The following is a 25,481-nucleotide window of genomic DNA, read 5'->3' as shown; positions in this document are numbered from 1 at the left end:
TGAACTGCGTGGTCATTTTCCACTCCTGTGTGGTATAGGCTATACAATCCCAGTGTCACCGTGTTTGGTCTGTTCCTGCAACTTCGTAAAGATGTTAAATAATTTGTCCAGCCACTATGAATAGTCAGCCAGACAAAATGATACTGAAATGACACTGGGTAAAGTTTTTGCTTGTTTTTAGTTTCTAAAGTAAGAGTTTTTTTTATAAATATTACATACATTTTACATGCATAAATACTAAAGACATTGTGATTTACTGACATCTTCTTTGGACACCAGTAGGAGCACTGAAATGTTCATATGTCTGGGTCACACCGAGATAATTATTTCTAAATGTTCATTTGAGTTTGCATAAATATTATGGTATACGTATTTTTAACAAAGTTGTATCTTAAAGGTGACTTTTATACTACTTATCCAGTATTTTGATTCATTGCAATTAGACTGCCTTGCATTTTGTATGTTGGTTATGCAAGTTATTTAAAGACATTCTTATGTGTGTTTAATCCTAACCCAAGTAATTACTACATACCTCATTTTATAGGATTTTTATTAGGGAATGCTTAGTGAAAGTTTCACTTTGCCTTTGCCTTTAAATTATGTCCTTTTATAGCACAATGAAAATTTTATTAGGACTTTAGCATTTGTTTTTAGTGTACTTACTTTTCCCCATTGTTAAATAAAATATACTTTCCCTTAAGATTTAATTAAAAGTTTTGAGGGAGGGAGAGGTGGGTGATAGTAACACATGCTTATAATGGGCAATACAAAAACAAAGATACAAAAAGGAAAAAGAAAACCACTCCCAATCCCACCCACCAGATGGCGCACTACCTTCCTCCTCCCCCCGCCCCGCCCGGCCCCCCCCCCCATATTCAGTATGGAATCTTACTGTATATAACTTCGTACCTATTGTTTCATTGCCTAGGTCGCTCTTAAAATGATGTTTAGAGGCTTCCCAGTATTCCATCATTGGTATGTACTGTAATTTCAACATAGTCCTATTTAGAACATGTATTCATTCCCAACTCATCACTGTTCTAAACATTGTAATGAATATTCCCACACCTCATTTGTGCTAGACAGAATAATGACCCTTGCTATTTTAGACTGCCTTGCATTTTGGGGTCCTTCTAGACTTTTGTCAGCTCGCTCCAGCTGGAATGGCTTGAGGACGTCAGTGACAGTGACTTGGTAGATCCAGCGTTCATGCTCTCTCCTCGTCTGTGTGGTCCCACAGTGTCTTACACAAGGGACCGCTCCGCTCCGCCTGCTGGCTGGCTCCCTCCGACCACCTCAGTGCTCCTTGGCCTCAGTCCCCAGCACTCCTCTCCTCCCCAGGGGCCTCATTCACTCCTAAATACCATCAATAGGCTGAAGATGCCCTAATGCTCCAGCCCTAAGCTTCACTCGGTTTCAAATTTGTAGATGCAACCGCCTATGTGACTTTTCCATGTGGATAGAAGAGGTTTCCACACTATCCGACTCCGAACACTTGACACCCCGTCTCCAAACAGACGCTCCCCCACGTTCTTCCTCTTCAATGGCATCACCAGGACCCGCTCTCAGGCCCAGTCAGGGGTGCTCACCTTCCTACACCCCCTCAACCCCACCCAGCCTTTCAGCATGTTCGTCTAGAGAACAAACCAATTCTCTCCCTCATCTCTGCGGCAGCCACGGACTTCTGGTTGGTGCTATTTACTCCTGCACTCACAGGACCCGTTCTCCCTTCAGCTGTCAGGGATTTCTTTGAAACTCAAATCAGATCATGTTTCTTCTCTCTTAAAATGCTTCATTGAGAATTTGATCCTGGGTCAGAACATGTACAAACATCAACCAATGAGTGCATAAAAAAGTAGAACAACAAATCTGTGTTTCTCTCTCTCCCTTCCTCTTTCTCTAAAATCAAGCAATCAGTAAAGTACAACATGCTCCGATGGCTTCCTGGCTGCACTCAGTAAGGCCCATCTTCTTTTTGGTGGTTTACAAAGGCCTTATGGAGGCGGCCTCTGCCCACCTCCCCTCCCTTCACCCCACTGTGTCCTTGCTCCCAGGCCCCAGCCACACTGGCTTCTGCCCCAGGGTCTTTGACTACCTCCCCTCACCCCCGTGTTTCTCTCACCACCATTTCTTTCCCCTCACAGCATGCAGCAGTGTCTAGAATATTCTGTGAATCTTTTGCTTGTTTCTTGCCTGTCCCTCCTTCTGGAATGTTCTGGTCCAGAACAGCAGGATGGTGGCTGTCCTGTTCTCCACTGTCAGGTCCCTGGGACAGGTCCTAGCTCCTAGAAGATCTCAGGAAATATTTCAAACAAATGAAACCTTCCTGTTTTCCTATCATGGAGTTCAGTCTTAGTGCTACAGATATTCCAGTTAAAGTGAAGTCTTGTTCTTTCTTTGGTATTTAGTGGGAGAACTTATTTTGGTTTCTCACATTTCCCTGCTGGGGAATTGAGGGGTCAGTGAAAGCAGGTAAATTAGATCAACAATCATACTGAGCAGAATGCACAAATAAGGTCTCAGGCACTCTATGGTGGAAAAGATTTGAATTTGATGCTAAAAATGCTTTGGGGCTCTTTTTCATCAACCTAAACTATTTGTGTATGTGTGTGGTAAAACATACACTACACAAAACTAAGCATTTTAATCGTTATATATACAGTTCAGTGACATAACATTCATTCACATTGTTGGGCAACCATCATCACCACCCATCTCCAGAACTTTATTCAAATCTTCTCAATCTAAAAGTATGCATATTAAACTTTAACTCCCCTTTCTCACTCCTCCCGCAGCCCCTAGTAACTACCATTCTACTTTTGGTCTCTGTGAAGTTGACCGTATTAGGTACCTTACTTACTAAAGTAGAATCATATGGTACCTGACCAGATGGTGGCACAGTGGATAGAATGTCAGACTGGGATGCAGAGGACCCAGGATCAAAACCCCAAGGTCACCAGCCTGAGTGTAGGCTCACCAGCTTGAGCACAGGGTAGCTGGCTTGAGTTTGGGATCATAGACATGACCCCATGGTTGCTGGCTTGAAGCCCACGGTCACTGGCTTGAGCAAGGGGTCACTTGTTTTGCTGTAGCCCCACATAGTCAAGGCACATATGAGAAAGCAGTCAATGAATGACTAAGGAGCCACAATGAAGAATTGATGCTTCTCATCTTTCTCCCTTCCTGCCTGTCCCTATTTGTCCCTCTTTGTCACTGTCAAAAAAAGATAAAAAAACATATGGCATTTGTTCTTTGACTGGCTTATTTCACTTAGCAGAATGCTTTCATGGTACACCCATGTTGTGGAGCATATTAGAATTCCCAATCCCCGCCTAATTTCGAGGCTGAATAATACCCCACTGTATGTATTTACCATACTGTCTTTATCTGTGTATTGATCAGTGGACACTGGGTCACCTTGTGGCTATTGTGAATGATGCTGCTATGAACATAGTATACAATCCTTTGTTCAAGTTCCTTCTTTCAATTCTTTTGGGTATATACCTAGAACCTAAATTATTTTTACCATTATTCAATATTAGGGGCTAAGGGTCTGCTTTACCCAAGAGGATTCTAATGTGGTAACCAAAGAAGTTTCTAGAAGCTCTGGCATGCTTGGTGGACTCCTTACAGAAGCTGCCGGGATTTAGAGCCCACTGTCCTTTCTGTCCCTCCACCCTGCCCCACGGCAAAGCAAATACAACTCAAAGCAAGCAAGTCCAGCATTCCACTCAAAAACCTCTCCTATCGAATTTCTAATAAAAACAAAATGTAAAAATAACCACTTTAATTTAAAGTAAAAAATGTTTTCAAAGCTTATCTGTGCCAACAGAGAATCCCACCATGGTGCAACCACTCGGGTCACTGAGCCAAGGAGGCACAAACCAGTCTGGCAAACGTGCATCCGCTACCTTATCCCGAGGTGAGTGCTTGTATGTGGAGTAAGGCTGCTCACCAGGAGGGAAGCCAAACACTGAAATGACCCTGTGGACTCGGAGGGGAGATAATGTCCTTGCCATCACTGGACAGGCAGAATAAGGCCAGGCTCACGGCTTCATCCCCGCAGCCTCGACCACCAGGGCCAGAGCGAGCCGCCCTCCACCCTGAGCGGGGTCCTCCAGGCAGGTGACCGGCTGCTCAGCTGGACTCCCCCAGCCAGCAGGTCTCAGCCCTGGCTGCACATTACAGTCAGCGGAGAGCCTGGGTAGAAGATGCTGATGGCCTGAGCCACCGGTCAGTGAGGCCAGAAGTCAGGGACTGTCACTGGTCGACTTCGTTTTCTGCAAGCTCCCTGGGGGCTCTGCTGTGTAAGGCGGGGAGGACACGGCAGCCATCTCTTCCTTAACTCCTACCCTCCTGGGAGTCTCCCTCGTTCTGATTTAAACCCACGGCATGTCTGGCACACTTCCCGAATCATAAAGTTATGACATGTGGATGCTTACTTCCTCCCACTGGTTTGTGAAGGATTAAAAAAAAAAAAAGATAACGCTCCCAGATTTCATTAAAAAATTTATTTTTATATAAAAGTGCCAAAATATTCACCCATGTCATAATCTATCTCAAGAACCAGTTTACACTAGTCACCAAAACACAAGCCTCTTTATTCACATTGTTTGAAAAATCCAATTCTTCTCACACATTCCCACAGTAACTCGAGTCCCTAGACAGTGGGAAATTTGCATTTCTATTGGCTGTGGTAGTCCATATGTCCAGGTTCATATAGGCACGAAATGGGTTGAACCCTGGGTAGTATTCCTTGCACATGACCGCCGGGTTTTCCATGTGAGTCGAATGTTCCGTGGGGGGGCTCACGGGGCAGCAATTTTCATACACATCGCTTTGCGGCGCCCAGATGGAACCAAAAAGTCCAGACATTGGAGACAAGCTTCGAGTGCTTGTGAGGTAGGGCTGAGGTGCACATGAGGAGAGGGGAGAAAAGATATGCTTTTAAAAGAAATGTTTTAGAGAAAGAAAAAAGAAGTCTTAGAAAGGCAATGTCAAGGTTGAATATATACCAGCAGATACCACAATGGTATCTAACCGAGTTATCTGGACGTTATTAAACTATTTTCAACCATCTGGGTTGCTTTAACTCCATTTTCTTCAAACAGAGGGTTGTGAGATCCTCATCTAACAGGATAAGGACCCCCGTTCAAATGTCCTCTCTATAAAACACTGCCAAGTAGATTGGAAGGGGGCAAGGTGCTGGGCTTTTAAGTGCGGAGGTGTGTTTCCAGGCAGGAAGCCCTCAGGACCCAGTCACTGACCATTGACTGACCTCTGCAACTTTTACTCCACCCCTTACCCCAGATGAGAAGGTCAGCGGAGCCACACAAACACAGCTGTGCTGCAGGGGGCTGCCTGGCCCCCGTTTAATTTTATCTACAAAGCATCACTGCTCGGTGTGGTTGGGAGTGGCTAGAACGCCGTGTCGGCAAGCCCCCACCTGTCCAGGTGTTAGGTTCCTTCCGAGAGTGGGCTGCCAGGATCGAAAGGAGACAAGCCAGGCTTTGGCTGATCCGAACCCAACTCTACAACTAGCTGAGACCAGGATTAAAGAACCACCACAGAGAAACTGGAACTGCCCCAGGGTCACAGCACAGGTAGGGTGGCACTGACCGGAGAGCTGATGAGACCAGCGTGTCCCCAGGCGGTCGGCACGTTGGGTGGGGTGTTCCAGGTAGACTGCGAGTTGTGATCAATAAAGTCTGTCTGAATTTCAGCAGGACAGGGGAAACCATTGGGGTAATTCATGTTTTCTACAAAGAACAGAAGACAACACAGGTAAACATTTGTATGGCGTGAACTGAATTCTCACTCTCAGCAAAAAAGCTTTCAAAGCCTTCCTGTATTAACAGGCTAAAGACAGATATAAAATACTTACTCTGTGTGAGCCGAGTGTTTCACTGTTACTCTCAAGTTTAAAACTGTTTATCAGACACATCACCTGGGAAGCCCTCAGTGAGGAAGGTCTTTTTCTGGGCTTGATGTTCTACATTTGATCATTTGATGGGAACCTTCTAATACATAAAATATACTATAGTACTACTACAGAGGTGAATAGTGTCAAGATTCTTACTGGTCCTTAAAATTTTCTTTTATTACCTGTCATAGCAACCTCAAGCCACCATATATATATATATATATATATGCCTTATGGACTGCTAAAAGCAATACCCAACCAAGCTCTTAGCTAAAAATACACATAGCCTCATTAGCATAGGAAGAGAGTTACTACAGCATCCCCTTGTGGTTAGCAGGGAGCAATGCATGTGTCGAAAGCTACGTTAGTATACTACCCCATGCACCTCTTCTCTCTGTCTCTGCAATGAGACATTGAGCGACAATGGTCGCTCTAGTATGAAAATCACGATCATATCGTAACATATAATAAGAGTATTTTCCAGCTTAGCAGGGAAAGCTTGTATCTCTTATTGTTCATTATCACAGGTGCTCAAGGCCACGCCTCAGCCATTTCCCACCATTTCCCCTCCAAGCTTCTCTCCGGGGCAGAGGAGTCAGGACATGCTGAGGAACAAGAGGTTTCTCTTCCACATGCTCTTGTCTGCCCTGAAAGAACAGCCAACACCGAAAGCCCCACCCTCCCTAAGGATAATCTACAGCATTAGGTCCACACAAATCCAAATGACCTAGTTCTCTTTGAAGGGCAGAACAGATTAGGGTTACTGGTAGCAGCCCCCAGACACCCAGGTGTATGGGGCTTTCTGAGGCCATGTAAAATTACACATGGCAGGTTTGCATAGCAAGACCACACAAAGGCGCTCAGCAGCCTCCTCTAAGGTCGTTCCCAAAGGCCACTCACTGTTAAAGGCACATTCTTAACAGCAACAACAAAATAAACAAGTAACAACAACACCCACTCCCAAAAAAAACCCTCAAGCTCATGAACACAGTGAACAGATTGATGGTTACCAGAGTTGGGGGAATTGGGGTGTAGGCAAAACAGGTGAAAGGGAGTTAGAAGTACCATCTTGCAGTTATAAAATAAATAAGCCCTGGGGATGTAACGGACAGCGCAGTGACTCTAGTTATTAATATTGTATGGCATATTAAACATTGCTAAGAGACTGAATCTTAAAAGTTCTCATCATAAGCAAAACAAAAAACTGTAACTATGTGTGGATGTTAACTAGACATTGTGATGGTCATTTCTCAACATACACAGGTATCAAATCATTGTGTTGTACACCTGAAACTAATATAATGTTGTCGATTATACCTAATTTTTTAAGGCACATTCTTCTGCAGGTAGCGCCTTCAGGCCACTCGTTTCCTGCTTTGACTTCTGAGCATAAAAGAACGGCATTGGGATTGTTCAAATGGCTTTTACCTTCTGGAAAGGCATTGTAATCGTTCAATTCCAATGGGCAGTACACATTGGGGAACTGGCCTTCGCAGGTTGCACTCCAATCAATGAAACTGCTACAAAAAACAAGAGGTCTCCGTTTCAGAAACAGGGTGGCAACAGAGCAAGTAGAGAAAGAGGAAAGCAATTTCGGTGCCCAGCAGCCTCCTCACTGCTAACTCCTCGACACTGGGAAATAAAATACGGATTTCTGCAGTCACGGAATCAAAGATTTACTTAACGCTCGTCACCAGTGACACACTGCGGCAGGACAGACGGCTCAGACGGGAGCACACTTCCTTTATAACCGGTTTAAGTCTAACCAGGGTCGCGGTCCAAGGCCGGGGGTCACTGGTGCTGTGGAAGAACTACTGGGCTAGTTTGAAATATCTTAGCTCTCACCTGAAGAACTTAACCTGGTCTGCTATTCACTTGTCCCCCTCTCACTCAGAGCCAGGCCAGCATTCAGCTGTCAAGACTATGATCTATAATACTCTGATCACTACTATAACCTGGATTCCCATGATAGAAACAAGAGAGGGAATACCACTGAAATAAGCTGACCTGCCCCCACCACCAAAAAAGAATTCACATGGATCCTATGATTAAACACAGACAGTAACATTTTCTCAAGTTGTCATAGCTCAGTGACATAGTAAAAGCCATAAGGAATGGCCATTCTATAACTACTTTTCAATACTCAAATCATTTGCTCTCTTAGAAATGTAAGTGTGTTCAAGATTAACACCATGGAGAAATGGAAATCTCTGCTCTGCTGGGAGGCAGGACTTAGGAGTGACTGCTTTTTCAATTTTGCCTCTAATATATTAATAGCTCATCCATTCACTTTAAAAAAAAAAAGGAAAGTAATGACGTGGTCCCCAGCTGTACTATATATTGCTTTCATTTCCTTCCATGTTTCTCACAATGCCTAGTTTGTTATTTTCTAAGACGTGACAATGCGACACTAGCTGGGGAAGGAAGCCTGGCCCGGGATTCTCTGAGGAAACCTAACCGAGGGGACCCAAACCCCACCGCAAGCCCCCAGGCTTAGCATGACAGCCATCAGCCAAGAGACCTATACCTGTTATGAACCGGGGCTGGGCCCTGCATCACACCGGGCACAGGGTTCTCCAGAGCGCAGTTGAAGCCACTTGTCACACATACAGGCTGCGTGGGCCACAGGTCTCCAGGTGGGTAAAGACCTAAGGAAGAAAGGAAAGCCCCTTAGTGCCCCTTCCTCTCTCCAGAAAACACCCCCCCCCCCATCAACCCCACGCGCTGACCACATCTGCTTCTCTGACTCCTTTCAGGACATTCTTTCAGACGGTAAAGCAGAAATAGAGCACATGCTTTTTGACCTGTACTTCAGACAGTGTGCGAATGTCTCCTGACCTGGATTAAAAGATACTTACAATGACTCAACAAGTCTATGAGGGCCCAGTTATAGATTCCAATGACACCACAGTAAGCAGGTGTCATTCCAGTGGACTGAGACAGGCAACAAGATAGAAGCAGCATGGCCAAGGGTCTAATGCTACGATGACAGACCCAGGGCACTCAAAGGCCTCACCGAGGTGACACCTGACCCATCTGAGATGTGATGAGGTGAGAAGAGAGCCTGGGGGAGGCGCGCTCCAGGCACAGCGAACGGTGCTAACTGTGAAGTCCCTGGGGTGGGAGAGTGCCTTGTGAGCTCAGAACAGCAAGGAGAGGTGCACTGTGGGGGGTGAGGTCAGAGAGCTGGCTGCAAGCCGGAGAGGGCAGAGCCCGGTGGGCCCCATGAAGGACATGGGCGCTGATGTGGATCAGATGGGCAGCCACTGGAAGGTTCTGCCAGGAGCTAAGTCTCCACGGGCATCTCGCATATCCGTACACTGCAAACAGAGGCCCGGATCCCTTTGTTCCAGACTGTCTAATTAGGGATGTTTCCTAAGCACAAGCCTGGCAACATACACTGTCTCCCTCTGGGGCAGAGGGAGGAATGCTTACTGCCTATTATAAAAGATATGGGTTCCCTAAGCTCAAGGTTCCTTCCTGTAATGCAACCCACACTCTATGCCAGCATCTAGGCCTGTTTGAGTCACCCCTGTGGCACCTGGTACCAAGGAAAATTAATGCAAACACGGCACCTGGCTTGACCCCAACCATATCAGTTTTACATGGGCAAAAATGGCAGCTATTCCTCTAGGGAAACTTAACCCCCTTCTGAAGCAAAGTGACTGAATCAATAGGGACCTCAATCCCCTCAGTTCCCCTGAGCCTGGTGCACCAGTGGTTGAGGAGTTTAGCTCAAACCCAACGGTGTACACTGGGTCATGCCACTGTCCGCCTCAGTGCCCGCTACGCAGCACCAAGAATGCATGTGGCCACTCTGTTCAGGGGGTTGGGCCAAGGAGGCTCTCGTAGCTCAGGCCATCTCTCCTCTGGAACTGCCCTGTGTGTTCACTAACTCTTAGGCCCTACCCACGGTCTAGATGTCTGACCCGTCACTTGGAAAGCTGCAGACTGCAGACTGAAGACCCTCGGGGGCTGTGAAATGTGGAAATGAATCCTGGGTTCTAAGTGAACCTTCTGAGCCACTCAGGGAGAGGCCCCGGTGATGGCCCATCGTCTGATAGGACAGACTAGCAGCACCTGCCCCTCCCGGACCACCAGCACCGCTCCCTGGGTCCTCCATCACACCAAGCCAGGGGCTGGTTCCGCATCACAGATGGCAGAGGGAAGACCACACACAATATAGCTGTATGCTAATGAGAGAAAAGAGGTTGGAAGAGGGGTGGGAAAATGTGCCAACAGCATTTTCGGGAAAGAGGGTGGCACCAACAAACAGTTCACGATGGTGGCAGCAGATGGATGGGCCCCTGGAGCCTTCTGAAGGTCTCGCTGCTTCTCTCCTTCCCAGTAAAGCAGGAAGTAAGATCAACGACGAGAAGGTGGCGGAACGTATTGGAAGTGCGGTCAAGAAAAGAGTGGAGGGCGAGGGGACCAGGGACATGCAGCAGCTGGGCCCCCGGGAAGCCAGCGGCGGTGAATTCACAGAGTGGCCGGTCAGCGTGCGTGTGTGCTGCTCTCCAGTCTGCCTCACGGGCACGGAGCAGGCAGGGCAGCTGGAGCCCTGGGCACACCACGGCAAGGTTCTGCAAGGTGAGTGCAGTGAGTCCCGGGACAGGAAATGAGGAAGTGACGGGAACAGTGGCTCAGGAACTGTGACATGGCTCAGGGCATGCAGGCCCGGGAGGTGAGGGACAGTAAAAAGTGGGTGGGACCAATGCTTCACAGACAGTAATTGTGAACAAGATCATTTCTCCAGTGACTTTAGGACCTAACGCAGGATTATAACAGGCGATCAAAGAGTAACTGCAGGTTGTTCACAGGAACAAGGTAAGAGGCACTTGAAACACACAGACACAAAAACATAGAGTAAGACAATAGATGACACGTAATTCTCCAACTGATAACAAAGACAGAATAACATGTTAAGGTGCAAAAAGTTTGATACAGTTTTTATTTTTCCCCATTAACTAGGTCCCTTCCCTTCTCTATTATCTGAAAGATAAAGGCAGTACCCGGCTAAACCTCTCCTAAACCTTGCCTCAACAAATTACTTTTTATAAACTTGAAAACACTTACTTTCCTGGGCTCATTATCAGATCCAACTCACAAATAATTAATTTCTGTTGATAATTAGACAGCGAGTCTAAAATGTATCCTAGGAATAGCACTGAAACCTATACTTTCGAAGTAAACCCGCTCCGTCGCATAGAACGGCTTTTAGTTCAGTACCACTTCGTTAAGCAAAAGCAAGTGTGCACGTTAGAGCTAACTGGTGCCACGAGGCGTGAAAATCAGCAGGCTCATCTTGCTGCAAGTCCTGACTGGACTCGGTAGGAAGGAGGTACTAGAAGGAAACAGGAGACAAGGGCCAAGGGAGGTGAAGAAGAGAAGAAACGGAGAAGAAAAATGAGAGGGGGCTGGAGGGAGCCCCGACACAGAGACCGCAGGCAGGAGTGGGGATTCCTCCCCACCTACACCCCCTGCCGGCAGAGGCTGGGCTCCCAGTGCGGGGCTGAGACCAGTCATCAAGGCTGCTGGGGCCAAGCTAACGAACTTGTAGGACACGGGGAAGTGGGGAGAGGGCAGGAAAAGCAGAAGTAGGCGAAGGTGCTCGAACTTCACCCTGGGCATGCTCTCCAACCCGGCCTCAGCACTGGGAAAGGTGAGGTGCACGCAGCGGTAGCCCCGCACCGTTCGGTGGCCACAGGGCCCCTTGCCTCAGCCACAAGGTCGAAGCTCAGTGTCTACGCAGAGGGGGGCGGGTGAGGTCAGAGGTTCCCACTGATGCCGCTACAGAAGGCAGGTGCCTTTCTAATGCGCTAGAGCCCTGTGACATGGCTTGAAGAAGAGGCCACCATCTGGGCAATGGCCCTGCCCCACCCAACCTGCTTGTCTTCTCAAGCCCCCCAACCCCCAACACAGAACACGTGGCTGGTGTCTGGAGCAAGAGAAATGAGCCTCACCTTTGTCTTCCTCGATGCCTGCTGGCCCGGCAGGAAGGCTGGGGCAGGGAGCTTCTGCATATTGTGGGAGAGTACTCACGTCTCTGCGGGGAAAGTGAGAAGAGGAAGATCACTGATTTTGTCTGTGCGAGGAAATATGAATTTGTATACCCACGTCGGATTGAGTTTTTACACAAATTCTTCCCTCAAAAAACACACAGACAACTCAAAGACAAAACGGCACATAGCCAGGAAAGGATTGTGGAATATTAACTTCCCAAGATCCAGCAAAGTCTTCCTTTAATAAACTCCAACTACACAGTTTTAACTTAAGTCACCAAGGTCACCTACAGTTTCACAGGGGCCTGCCACCAGCCCAGAGCAATTCCTTTTTTTTTTTTTTTTTTTTGACAGAAACAGAGAGTCAAAAAGAGGGACAGATAGGGACAGACAGACAGGAAAGGAGAGATGAGAAGCATCAATTCTTCGCTGTGGCACCTTAGTTGTTCATTGACTACTTTCTCACATGTGCCTTGACTGGGGAGTTACAGCAAAGCAAGAGACCCCTTGCTCAAACCAGCGACCTTGGGCTTCAAGCCAGCAACTTTGGGGCTCAACCCAGCAACCATGGGGTCATGTCTATGATCCCATGCTCCAGCCAGCGACTCCACGCTCAAGCCAGTAAGCCCATGTTCAAGCCGGCGACCTCAGGGTTTCGAACCTGGGTCCTCCACGCCCCGGTCCGATGCTGGGACCGCGCAACCGTCTGGTCAGGCTGGAGCAATCCTTAATCCCTAGTTTACTTTCTACCCCTAACAAAACAGTTCTTATAGAGCTTTCCCTTGTACCCTCACTGAGACTTTTACTCTTCTCACCAACTCACCAGGTTACTGTTAATGACATCTCATCCTCTCACAATGTGGCCAATGCCTAAGAAAACGAATTCTGTGTCTCACTCGAATCCCTCCCCTCTCTCACTCAGTAAAGAATGCTTGTTTATTCTGCCTAATGCTGCCGCAAAAGGACCCTACTTGGGACTGTAAACACATAGGATCTACCAGGTTTTTGCAAACCTTCCTAAATCGTGAATGCTTCGCTTTATTTGAACGCACTGTGAAAGCTGGAGAGTGAGCAACTTACACGGGATTGCAGATGTTATGGCAGAGGTTCAAGGAGAGGGGCGTTTCCGGAGGGAAGTCATTCTGTGAAACACTGTCTGCTGAGGAAAAACACATTATCACAAGTGTTTACAAACATCATTTAACTGCAGCATGCATTATAATGCACATGGTTAGTACCCTTAACCCCAGGAGTGATTTATTTTTCACTTTAAATTGGTATTCACACATTCAGTACTTTAGTTTTTAAAATGTCTTTTATAACTTAGCTTGTTGAAAACTTAATGACATCCAACTTTTAAATTCATGAATTTTGGCTTAATAATGTTTCAGTGATGGAGAAAACGCTAGAACCCTTATCATAATGTAGTAACGTTTTAAGGGGATTTTTCTGAAAAAAAAAATGTTTTTGCTATATAAACAAACCCCTCCAGTTTATAAAAGTAACATGATCATTGTGGGAAATCGATAAAAATAAACAAAAGTTTTAAAAAGAAAAATATGACACCTATCATTATACTACTCTTCTCAGTATTTAGGCATAGTTCTTACAACCTCTTTTGTATATATACATATACATATAAAATTGTAGTCATAACTCATGTATACTTTGCCTTTTTGGTCTTTTACACCATTAATTATACCGGGGACATTCTCCTGATATTACAGAACTCTCAAATTTTTAAAAAAATCTTGGATTAGCATCATTAGGTAAACTTTGTTTTCAGCTGTGGATGGAGCTGTGTTTGTTGTCGGCTGTGAAAACCAAGCTTCTTCCCCTGAAACCAGCTCTGCTATCAACAAAACGCAGAGCGCCTACCTTCACCTCCATCCCTGTGTTCTCAATGGGCCCCCCGGAGGGGGAAGAACGGGGTTGTTTCTTGGGGGTTGAGAAGATCTAACCTTTTTGTGCACAATACATAGCAATAAACAGATTATAGTGAATCTCAGTGGTATTAAAATCTCACGGAGTTCATTAGGGAAAGTGACGAGTAAGGCTCTTAGGGGAGGAGAGGACCCGATAATTTTTAAAACAGCTGAGACATCTAGACTGAAATCACACGTGGATGCTTTGCCCAGGTTTTTATGGCTACTGGTGCCCTGCTCTCTCAAACAAGACCTTCTTGTATAGGTCTCACCACTGGTGGGAGAGGCCAACCCGAGTGCCCGGGTCTGTTCCCGGGACTCACCGACTGGCAGGAAGTGCTGGGGGCCCGCCGCGGGCTTCCTGTCCCCGTCGGAGCTGCTGGTGCTGCTCCAGCTGCCCCAGCTGCCCCGGCTGGCACGCACGCTCCCCGAGGAGCTGCCGCAGTCCGAGCTGGAGTCTGAGCACGGTTTCTCCACACACTTCTTCCCGGGCTTCTGGAAGTAACCTTCTGCAGGAAGCGAGAGAGAAGAGCTGACCGCGTGTGCCACATAAACAGTTTCCAACTTGACACCATTTCCGATCAAAGGAGAGAGGTGAAATTACGAGGACAGCAAGGTTCGACTTCAGGGTCTGCTAACTGCTCATTTAACGAGAAGAAGGAACTGAAATGGATGATGGGACTTTGAGAAACGGTGGGGATGGCTGTGTCCCCTCTGCATATGGGATAGGCAATTCAACTTGTTCAGGGCTCATTCAGTCTGTACCAGTGACAACCTTGGTCTAAAAACGGTTCTGGGAATAACAAACACTTCTATCAAGAAAACCGAGGCTAGTCTATTGGACTGAAGATTTGCAGATCATTTCTTCCTCTCTTTTATTAAGATAATCCACTAAGAGCTTTAAAGTATTATTTATATGTGGGTGGGGAAAAACCCCCAAAAGACCAACAGCAATACACGTGTCAAGGGAATGAACAAACGACGAAGTCAGAAACCCAATGACTCTGCCAGCCTGCATGCACTGACACGGGCATGTGTCCCGGGACGTGGGTGTTGGGCGGGAAGATTATACCTTCCCCCTCCCCCGTACCCCACTTGTGCTGCCAACTTTAGTAGCCCTTAAACCTCCAGCTATACTCTGCCCTACCCTGGACCTACTGTTGGGTGCCCTCTGCCTCCCACTCCCAGGGATGTGCCCAGCAGCCCTCAGATAGGTCAGTGGCCTGGCTCCGCAAGCCACCTGGCTCAGGTGTGTGAAAACAGCTACTATTCTTATCACCTGGCTACTCCCTAGAGCAGGGGTCTCCAAACTTTTTACACAGGGGGCCAGTTCACTGTCCCTCAGACCATTGGAGGGCTGCCAAATACAGTGGTCCTCTCACTGACCACCAATGAAAGAAGTGCCCCTTCCAGAAGTGCAGTGGGGGCTGGATAAATGGCCTCAGGGGGCCGCATTGCGGCCTGTGGGCCATAGTTTGGGGACGCCTGCCCTAGAGCAAGCAACCACTGCCCCTTCAGCAGTCTGCAGGAGGACAGCTGAGAATGGCCAGAATTCAGGTGGGTGGGAAGTAGGCAGGGCGACACCAGAGGCCTGTGCAGGCTCAAAAGAATCTCAGCTTTCCAGTCTCATCCAGACAGCTTTCCACTTGGGCTTTGGTAAGCTAAGTGGCCTATGAAGTGACAGTCTCATCAGGATGCCATTCTCTCATGCATACTTGCTCACTCGAGGAAACAAAAATTCCACCAGAAGCACCCATCATAGCAGGGTTCCACACCTGTTTCTCTTTGTGCAGCAGGTAACCTCCTCCCGACGCAAGCATCTGCTTTACAGGTGTCCCCAGGGGCTTCCTGTGTGCACCAGTTTCTGACATCAATGTCACGGCTCAGCTCGGACCTTTCAAAGTCACCGCACACAAGTTTTAATTCGCTCTGTTCAGAAGGCCTGGAAGAGCCACAAAAACATCACATCCGCATGTTATCACGTGCAGGAGACGTATTACAGGTGAAAACATGAATCATCAGGAACACCCCAAGACCACGTCCCTTTGGGCCTGACAGGAGAAGATGCTGAGTAAAGGAAAGACATCCGAAAGAAAAAGAGTTTGCCGGTTTAGAACTAGAATTAACGTGGAGATCATTCAGTCTACTTCCGCAGCAAAAAGAATGAAACTCCACCAGGTTACATGAGTCACTCAGGGTCAACTGGTAAGTGGACCAGAAGCCAGGACTCTTGACTTGTCCTTGCTTTTAGTGTAAAGCCTGATTCTCAAGAAGATCCTGCTCCTTGGTGTCTGGGGAAGGGTGTGGGCGTTTAGTCAGCTGTTTTCTTCACTCATTTAGCAAACACTGACCGAGTGACGACCCTGTGCCATGTACTGTTAGAAAACCTGTGGCGTCTACAAAGGACCAAGTTCCTCTCCCGAGGAGGGCATGGTTCAACAATAACGCCTCTCCTACAAGACCGTGAGTCAGCTCTGAGGGAAGAGCTGTCAGTGCATTTCTGGAAATGGCCACATAGAAAGGCGCAGAGAGTGCTATAAGATACCACGATGATTGTTTCACATGGTGCCATTTCAGTCTTCATGTTAGGTTTGTAGAATGGCGGTTAAGAAGATCCAATATATGAGACGCAGCACATACTCTCGCTGGTTTCTGACCACTCAAGGTAACCAGTATATAGAAGCAGGGGCCAAGGAAATGGACAAGCTGACAGCCACCTACTTCTTATACACCATGTTCTCAGAATATCCTGATTCGCTACAAAGCTATTTGAAAGCTACATTTTAAGAAGTTGTTTTTTCAGTGTGTCAGAGATCTGCTTTTGAGTATGTAGCATAACATTTAATTGGTGAAATTCCACTCTAATTTCATATCTTTCTATATAGGTCCATATCAGGAAAATAGAAAACTTTAGAGTGATCCTATTAGTCAATCAAATATTTATAAAAATACACATAAAAGAATGCAAGGTATAAGTCTCCTTTCTATAGGGTACCACACTACAGCTTTCAATTCATTTGGCCTAAATAATTTTGGCCCACATCTGGATAACTAGCCATCAACAATTAGCATTCAGTAGTAACAACAAACTGACAAAGAGTTTATTTCTCAATTTTCATATTTGCTGATTTCAGTGTGAGCCAGGGACTACTGGAACTTGAGGACCCCCAGAGCTGCCGACCCTTCTCGGCGGAGTGCGGTGAAAGTGGCTGGGGAGTGTGTACAAAGCTGAATCCCAGAGTCTGCGCTCCAGATGCAAGCTCCGGGGACCTTGGGACAGACACTGTCACCAGCACCACACACGCTTCCCCTCGGTGGTCCTCGCCACAGTGTCGGAGTTCCCTTCCAATAACAAATGGAAATTCAGCACAGTGGAACCCGACCCCCTGCAAATCTACAGCCGCTAGACAACTGGACAGAAACATATTAAAATGCCCAGCTGTGGCCTGACCTGTGGTGGCGCAGTGGATAAAGTGTCGACCTGGAAATGCTGAGATCGCCGGTTCGAAACCCTGGGCTTGCCGGTCAAGGCACCTATGGGAGTTGATGCTTCCAGCTCCTCCCCCCTTCTCTCTATTCCTCGCTTTCCCTCCCTCTCTCTCTCTCTCTCTCCTCTCTAAAAATGAATAAATAAAAAATAAATAAATAAATAAAGTGCCCAGCTGCGCTCATGAGAAAGAGAAATCCCCAGATGCCAGAACCCTTTGGGAGGAAAGAGGCTTTAACGCCCCGGGCTTGGGTTTTCACACACAGCACATAGGAGTAGGGGAGCTTGGACTAAGCCTCCTAAAAACTGGGACCCTGGAAGGGGACACTGTCAGGGACACTCTGACAATAAAAAGCCGCTCCACCACTCAAGAGAGGAAGAGGCAGGAGGCTGTCTCTGCTGGAGGCTCCTGACTTGCGCAAATGTTGAGTGTGGGAAATCTAACCTACGAGATCAAACTCAGCGACTGGCCCATGGAGTCAGAATGTACACACTACCAACCAGGTTGGGGGGAGGGGGGGTTGGGCGGGACATAGAAATCTCACGCTGAGAAACGTACATAAAATTAGATTTAGAGAGAGAGATCTGGAAACACAGAAATATGGGATTCCCAGATAAACGCCGTCCAGCTCCTTCATTTTACGGGTAAGAGAATAAAAGCCGAGGGACAGGAAGTGTCCTGAGGAGGCAGGGCTGCCGACAGAGAGTGCCAAATGGCCTGGTTCCAATTCTGGCTCTGCCCCTTACCAGCTCCAGGGTGTTCAGCAAACCACGTGATGTCTGGGCACCTCACTTCCTGCAGCTGTGAGAACTCCCTTCTGCAGGACCGAACCGAGGCGAGGCGCCCCCATGCGGGCGGTGACTACCCCGTTCACGGGAAGGTCCTGGCATGGAGGAACTCTCATGCTTTTCCTATAAAGCCCCCATATGTCTCAGCATTTTATAAAGTAAGTATCTGAGAACTCTGTTCACTTGAAGGTATTTAAAAAAAAAGAACAGAAACACAACCAGAAATATATTACTTTTAAGAACATTTATCTCAAAATACATAAATGTTCTTAAAATTAATATGGATAAAAGGTGAACATATATACTTACATATGTAAATTTTGTGAGCAGTATATATATACATATGTATATATACATGTTTTTAACTTAATCTATACATATACATATATGACACTGACTACAGTATGCTGAGAGCCAGAGGGAAAGGGGGGTGACGGGTAGGTAGCGAGGAAAATGAGAACGGAGAGAGACTGTGGGGTGCTGGACGCCCGGTGTGGTGTGCAATGTTCTACTGAGTTGTACACTTGAAACCTATGTATATGGTTTTGTGAACCAATGTCAGCCCAATAAATTCAATTTAGAAAAAGAGCATTCATCTCAAAAGAGAAATATCCACACTCTCCTATTATTTATATCCAACATAACAAAAATAAGATAAAAAGATACTAGCTAAACGTAAAATGAGAGATTAAGAAACCGACGGAAGTCTTCGGGGTCTAAACATTACACACCTCAAGACCTGAGTGGCACCCCTTTTCTTGTTTTTTCTACACGTTCGATTTTTATTCCAATTTAAATTTTGTAAATTTCCTTCTTTTTTCTCCTGAAGCTTCTTCTTCCTATAAGAATCTTCTTGCTAAAAAGAAAGAAAGAAAAAAAACAACTTTTAATGAAGGCTTAAACTGACTGAATATACATGAAAAGCAAAACAAAACAAAACAAAAACCTCTATGATTTTTATAAGGATTTTGCATAGAAACATTTGGTCAAGTGAATCGGAAAAGTACGGGCGTCTATGTTTTTTTTAGGTAAACCTCTGAAGACGGCCTCTACATGAATTTCAAAACGCTCTAACACTGAAAACCGAGACAGACGTTTCTCAAACCCTAGTTTGTTTATACTTCCCTTCTGTCTCTACCTCCATCGACCTCCGCAAAAAGAAAAAAAAATATTGCTGCCTATAAAACTCTTAAGGAGCGAGAAAGGAAAAACATCTGTTAGCAATTTATGGTCAGCTTGCTGTTAACTTCAGCCGCAGTAAATCCTGCAGCCTTCACCTGTTAATTTGGTGTGTGCAATTCGGATGAATTACCACTGCAGAAAAATCACGTAAAAACTCTACAGAGAAGCAATTTGTGTATTTACATTTTTGTTGTTGTTTATAGATGAACTTCGGGAGAACAGCCAAATCCCCATAGACTGCTCCAAACTAGTTTAAGGTTTTTACGTAAATAAAACAAGAAAATGCTTGATTTTTAAAAAATGTTCTGAAAAACTTAATTTAGCATGAGACATATATCCAGTCGACCCTTGAACAATGCTGTCGGGGTGAGGGGTGCCAACTCCCCCTCGCAGCTGAATATTCACACTTAACTTTTTTTTTTTTTAGTATTCATCATAATACATTTATTTTACCTGGATTTACAGAAAATATGTACATATTATCTCTTGTTACAAAATTTGTCAGCACTAAGATAGCTTGGAATAATATAATAATTAACTCTGGGTCTCATGGATATTTCATGGGTAACTTAAGCATAATTGTTAAAACTTTTAACTCCCCAAAACTTAACTACTAGTAGAACCAGAAGCCTTACAGATAACACCAACAGTTGATTAACACGTATTTTGTATATGTATTCTTAGAATAAAATGAGCTAGAGAAAAGGACATGTTATTAAGAGAAATCATAAGAAAAATACCATTTACAGTATTTAGTGGAAAAAAAATCCATACATAAGCAGACCCGTGAAGTTCAAACCCATGTCCAAGGGTCACTGTGTGTGTGTGTGTGTGTGTGTGTGTGTGTGTGTGTGTGTGTGTGTGTGTAAAAATTATACAAAGATCAAGGTTTTTCATTTGGGCTTTCTACTCCTTTAAATGTTAGATATGATCCATTAACAGACCCAGAGAAAGGGGGATTCCCTTGTTCTTAAAAATTTTAAAGTAGGTCATATCTTTCCTGTCTTCTAATACTTGTTCTTTCTCTTCCTTCGGCCACGCTGCCCCTTGAAGCAGAGGCACGACTGTCACGGGGGAAGGGGTAGGAGCTCACACATTGAAACCCTTGGGCTCTTAAGGGTGTTAGGTCTTTTAGGAGGAAAATGGCTTCCCAGGAGCCTCACAAAGGCAAATCCCCTAGCTCAGAGTCCTCTTCCTACTGACCCTCAGGATTCACATTTCATAAAGAACAATGATTGGCTCACTGTACATTCTTTTTTTCAGGAGATTAGTCCAGAAATCAGAGTAGGAATCTGAAAGACAGACACAGAGAGAGAGAGAGAGAGAGAGAGAGAGAGAGAGAGAGAGAGAGAAAGAGAGAGAGAGAAGAGGCCTACAATGGAAGTTTGGGGAAAGCAAACCAATCAAAGCAACAGACTTGTCAAGAAACTGTGGAAGAATAAAGAGACAATCCGGCTCTTTCCTTTCTGGTGGAGGGTGTCACGTCCTGGGAAGCAGGACTAACCAGGACACTGAAAGGGTCTGTGTGGTGTGTCGCAATTAAGATCACGGTCGCAGAGGCCTAACTGCCTGCGTTTGAATCTCACTCCTGCTTTCCAGCTGTGTGGTCTGAGGCAAGGTACTTAGCCGCTCTTTGTCTGTTTCCTGTGTCTTTCTCCAAAGCAGGCGTCCCCAAACTACGGCCAGCGGGCCGCATGCAGCCCCCTGAGGCCATTTTTCCGGCCCCCCAACGCACTTCTGGAAGGGCCACCTCTTTCATTGGTGGTCAGTGAGAAGAGCACTGTATGTGGCGGCCCTCCAACGGTCTGAGGGACAGTGAACTGGCCCTCTGTGTAAAAAGTTTGGGGACCCCTGCTCCAAAGCCTGTTGTGAGGATTAAATTACCTACACATAGTGACAGTTTATATAAGACTTAGCTATGATCAACATAATTATTGAATTATTTGGTCTAGCTAGGGTCTCTGATCTCCTTTCAGATGGGGCAACATCATTGATCACTGGGTAGGAAAATAATATTTCCTAAGTTTAATAAAAGCAAAGGGAGAAATCACAGCCTGCACGAGGCAGTCCTAGAGCCACTGTAGAAATAATAGCAAGTACAAAGAAGAGGGAAAGGGCAAACTAAGAAAAACGAAATACACTATTTGGTAGACAAAGCATTAATAGATTTACATATGTTCTTACTGAAAATAAAGGAAAAAACTCCACTAACAGTTCATGGAAACATGGACAAAGGACAAAAAATGCAAATTCATGAAAGAAATAAAAAAGACCAAAAAAATGAAGTGTTCATCTAAAATATTTAATAATAAAGTTGTGTTTTTAGGAAAGGCAAATTTAAACACGCACGGGCACGTGAGCCGCTGCCACCTGTCGAGAACCCTAAGCAGCTGACACACTTTCTCTCTAGAAAGCTGGAACAAGGAGGAGTCGGGAATGCAGGCAAGACTGGAGAATGAAACAGTTCATCATAGTGTTATTTATGAAAATAAGGAGTTGTTAAACAACATCCATGTCCAACTGCAGGGGACGGGTTTAGATTAAGGCATAAAGGGTGGAATGTCATGTAACCACTGAAAACAAAGCTCCCCATTCATTATTTCTACCATGAGAATATTCCGAATCACAACACTATAACAACGCTATGTAAACACAATAAGGATCCTGAGTTTTTCAAAATTTGTAAAGAAAAGCAAAGTACAGAAAAATGTGGTTCATTCTGGGTAGATCTTCTCCTCCTTTTTTACACTTCTATAATAATCACGAATTACTTTACTAAGGGAAAAAAATCTGCTTAAAAGAAAATAAACAGCCAAGGCTAGGGTCAAAATGTAGTCTGTGGCTTCCAGATCTGGGCTTCAAACTTCTTTGCCAATAAATATAGAGGAATGTTGCTATGTACTATACAGATTTATATAATTTCCTAAGCTGCAAAATTAGGCCCTAAGAATGTTCTAGAAAAACAAACACTGAGCAATGCACTTGGGAATGTGTTTATTGAGAATTACTTTCTCCAAACCACCAATGAAATGGAAAGATCACTCACACACGGGGTTTTAAACGAGAGTTCTACAACACTGGAGTGAGTCACCGAGCCAGCAAAGAAATGACAGGTGATAGCCCCCATGCTGCACAGAAAATCCACCTTGGCTGACCAGTGGACAGCCTTGACCCGAAAGCAGGCCCGAGCGCCCCAAATCCTCGGACTTGCCACATCCTGACTATCTGCTGGCTGCCGCTGCCGGTCAGTGCAGATGTGTGTCCTACACAGGCTCATGGACCAGAAAAGGAATGAGGAACCCAGACAATGATGGGGATCCAGTGTAAGAAATGTCTAAGCTCCAGCGAGAGAGATAAAAGACAAAAGATAAATAACTTGAATAAATTAAGAGAAGTGCCAGAATCAAGGGCACGAATGGAGAGAGCCAGTCTGGCACAGAAGCTGGGAGTTGACTTCGAGATGGGGGAGTGGGGCCCACACAGGTGGCAGAGGGACGCCAGCAATAGCACCACATGGCACTGTTATTCCGGGCCACCTCTTCCTTCTGACCCTCGACTGAGGGGGCAGTGAAGTCAGCACATCCCAGCACGCCTCATTGCAGGGCAGCAGCTGAGCCTATAGGGCCATCCCTAGACCGCCCATCCCACCTAGCCCCAGGTCCATGACTGCTCCTGCTCCTGCTCCTGCTCCTGCTCCTGCACGCAGGCCATCTTCGCAGTCTGGCCTCGCTTTACCTGCATCTCCTGCTATACCTGCACCCTCGAGCCGTCTGCAAACTGAACACCGGCCCAGGTTCAGACTCAGGCCCCGTGTCTTCTCTCGGCCCATGCCTCAGAACTCAGGGTCACTCTTCAACTCTAACCTCCACGAGGACAGCTCCCAAAACTGCAAGCTCCAGGCTTGACCCGCCATGAAAGCTCTGGTTCCGTATCTACCATACTTTCTCACAACCAAGTCCAGCCACCACCTATGTTAGTAATGAGCACAGTCATACCTGTCATGTCCTTAGAACTTCCTCATTAGTACTTAGTAACTGCTGCTATGCCGAGCATTTAACGTATTCATTCATTCATTCATTCAATCCTCACAAGCCTATGAAGTAGCCATACTATTTTATATTAATACTATTATATTATTTTTCAGGTAAGGAAACTGGGATGTGTTCATTTGTCCAATGTTACCAAGCAAATATGTCATGAGCTAGATTCAAACCCCAGAAGCCTGGCTGCAAAGCCCATGCTCTTAACCACTATGCAGCATTGCTGTGACCGACATAAAAATGAATGCATTACACCAGAATTCCTCACTGTCCAGTCACCCAGACATACAAACCTCGGAGTTATGTTTGCAAGTGGTTATGTAAAAAAATGATGGCACCTCTCCTGTGGGCAATCAGGTGCTAACAAGTCCCATTGTTTTTCCTTCTAGTCTCTTACCTACTCTTCCTACCTTTCACTCCTGCTCCTGCCCTCACATAGGCATTGATTACATCATGCCTCCTAGCAGAACAACAGCCTCTATCTGATTCAAATGAAAGGGATATAAAAATTCATGTCTGTCATGAAGTTTAAGCAAAAATAAAGGAGTATAAAAAGGGAAAGAAAGAAATCACCCCAAATCCCACCACTCAGAAATAACCAGTGTCTCCCGTTGATTATTTGGCAAACCTATTTTTTTACTCTCTCCACAAATCTACACCCATGTAAGGAGGGCAGGACAGATGATCGGAATCATTTGTAACACTGGAACCATGCACTGTTTTTCAGTAAAAATGAAAGGCCCAGTTTTCCTTGAATTTACATAAGAAAGTGAGGTAGAACCAAAGAAACCGCCAACTTGGAAACAGCTGTTTCTCCTCTACATGACACAGTAATTCCTTAAAGAGATCTCTTAAGGTTAAGAAAAAGTTTGTGAAAGATAGTTTCATAAGTTGTCAACCCTTTTAAACTACATGTTTCAGTTTTACACAGTTCTGACTTTTTACCAAGAAAGGCAAAATTAAAACTTATTTTCACCTACCTTCCTATCTTACCTCGCATTTTTGCAAAATTATATTTTATTTTTGCTTGTTAATATTTTAATATTTGCGATCTATCCTGTAATTATAATTGCCAACTGTTTAGTCTTAGTTCTGGATACAAAATTAACAGAAACCTTAACAACGGTCTTTCAACATGGCTTCTTCAATCTCGGGTGGGTTTTTTTACGTCTATCTTGGTTGGCTAAATTTCGCTAACTTCAACATTCAAGAAAGGCTCATGAATTCATTTGTGTTGAAGGATGTTTGCCTGTTGACATTGTACTTGAGTGTCACCTTCACTAGACATAACATTCTGGTTCACATTTTCATTCTCTCAATGATATTGCTCCACTGTTTTTTGGCATGAGATGTTTTTTGGAAGTCTGAGGCAAGACTAACTTTTTGTTTCTTGATTTTCCTGCCTTTGCACAATTCTTTATGCTCTAAGTTCAACACTTTAACCAGAATGTACCTATTCCATTATTATGCATCAGTTTTTTCTGGAGTGCACAGTGTACCCTTTTGATTTATAAATCTAGTCCTTGCCTCATATTTTCTTCTATGACCTCACCAAATACCTTTCCTAATCCATTTGTTGGGCCGTTTACTTAGACAATTACTAGTCTTATGCTGGACCGTTTTTGTCTGTCTTTGTCCCCACATCTGTCATCATCTTTCCTAAATGTCTCAATCTCTTAAATTTTTTCCTTCATAATCACTCTGATTATCTCAAATCCTTTCCTCCAGGTCAATAATGCAATTCTCAACCATTGCATATTTAATGTAACATCTTCATTTTTTTACTTGGGTTTATAATACCTCTTTTAACCTCATCCTAGTATGTTAATTTGCATTTACAAGCTCTTATTTTATTGAATTCAGTCTATAGTGTGAAGTTCTCTCAGAATTTCCTTTCAGTCCTTGGATGTGTTTTCTTCTAGATCGGGATCTCCATCTGTCATCTGTATATTCTACTCCTTTCAGTCATTTTTATTACAGTATATCCACACAGTTGAAATGCCATTTTCTTTACTGTGCTTGTGCTAATACACAGATAGGTCTGTTCTGATTTAATATAGGTAAATCCTCCTAAATACCTTTCCCACCTTTATCTGGACCTGTCTGGTTTCTCCTATGAAAGACAGGGCTGAG

The 25,481-nt window shown here is 45.2% G+C and overlaps 1 protein-coding gene across 2 annotated transcripts in view; it reads right to left on the bottom strand.

Annotated features, from left to right (window-relative positions):
- Positions 1 to 4,580: 4,580 nt before the first annotated feature.
- The window catches only part of TMEM131L (transmembrane 131 like), a 153,940-nt gene continuing 133,039 nt past the window's right edge, over positions 4,581 to 25,481 (bottom strand). The window contains exons 27-35 of one of the 2 annotated variants that reach the window (XM_066386704.1): positions 18,858 to 18,982; positions 15,626 to 15,792; positions 14,174 to 14,359; positions 13,006 to 13,084; positions 11,887 to 11,969; positions 8,451 to 8,571; positions 7,352 to 7,443; positions 5,620 to 5,759; positions 4,581 to 4,908 (exon numbers count right to left, since the gene is read on the bottom strand). In XM_066386704.1, the coding sequence (XP_066242801.1) occupies positions 4,633 to 4,908; positions 5,620 to 5,759; positions 7,352 to 7,443; positions 8,451 to 8,571; positions 11,887 to 11,969; positions 13,006 to 13,084; positions 14,174 to 14,359; positions 15,626 to 15,792; positions 18,858 to 18,982 (1,269 nt within the window). In that variant the 3' untranslated portion in view covers positions 4,581 to 4,632. The remainder of the gene's footprint in view (positions 4,909 to 5,619; positions 5,760 to 7,351; positions 7,444 to 8,450; positions 8,572 to 11,886; positions 11,970 to 13,005; positions 13,085 to 14,173; positions 14,360 to 15,625; positions 15,793 to 18,857; positions 18,983 to 25,481) is intronic. The other variant, XM_066386710.1, reaches the window with a different exon arrangement.

The sequence above is a fragment of the Saccopteryx leptura genome, chromosome 1, assembly GCF_036850995.1.
Source record: "Saccopteryx leptura isolate mSacLep1 chromosome 1, mSacLep1_pri_phased_curated, whole genome shotgun sequence".
Classification (NCBI taxonomy): Eukaryota; Metazoa; Chordata; class Mammalia; order Chiroptera; family Emballonuridae; genus Saccopteryx; species Saccopteryx leptura.
Note: the sequence above shows the minus strand (reverse complement) of the source record. Positions and strands in the feature narration are given on the sequence as shown.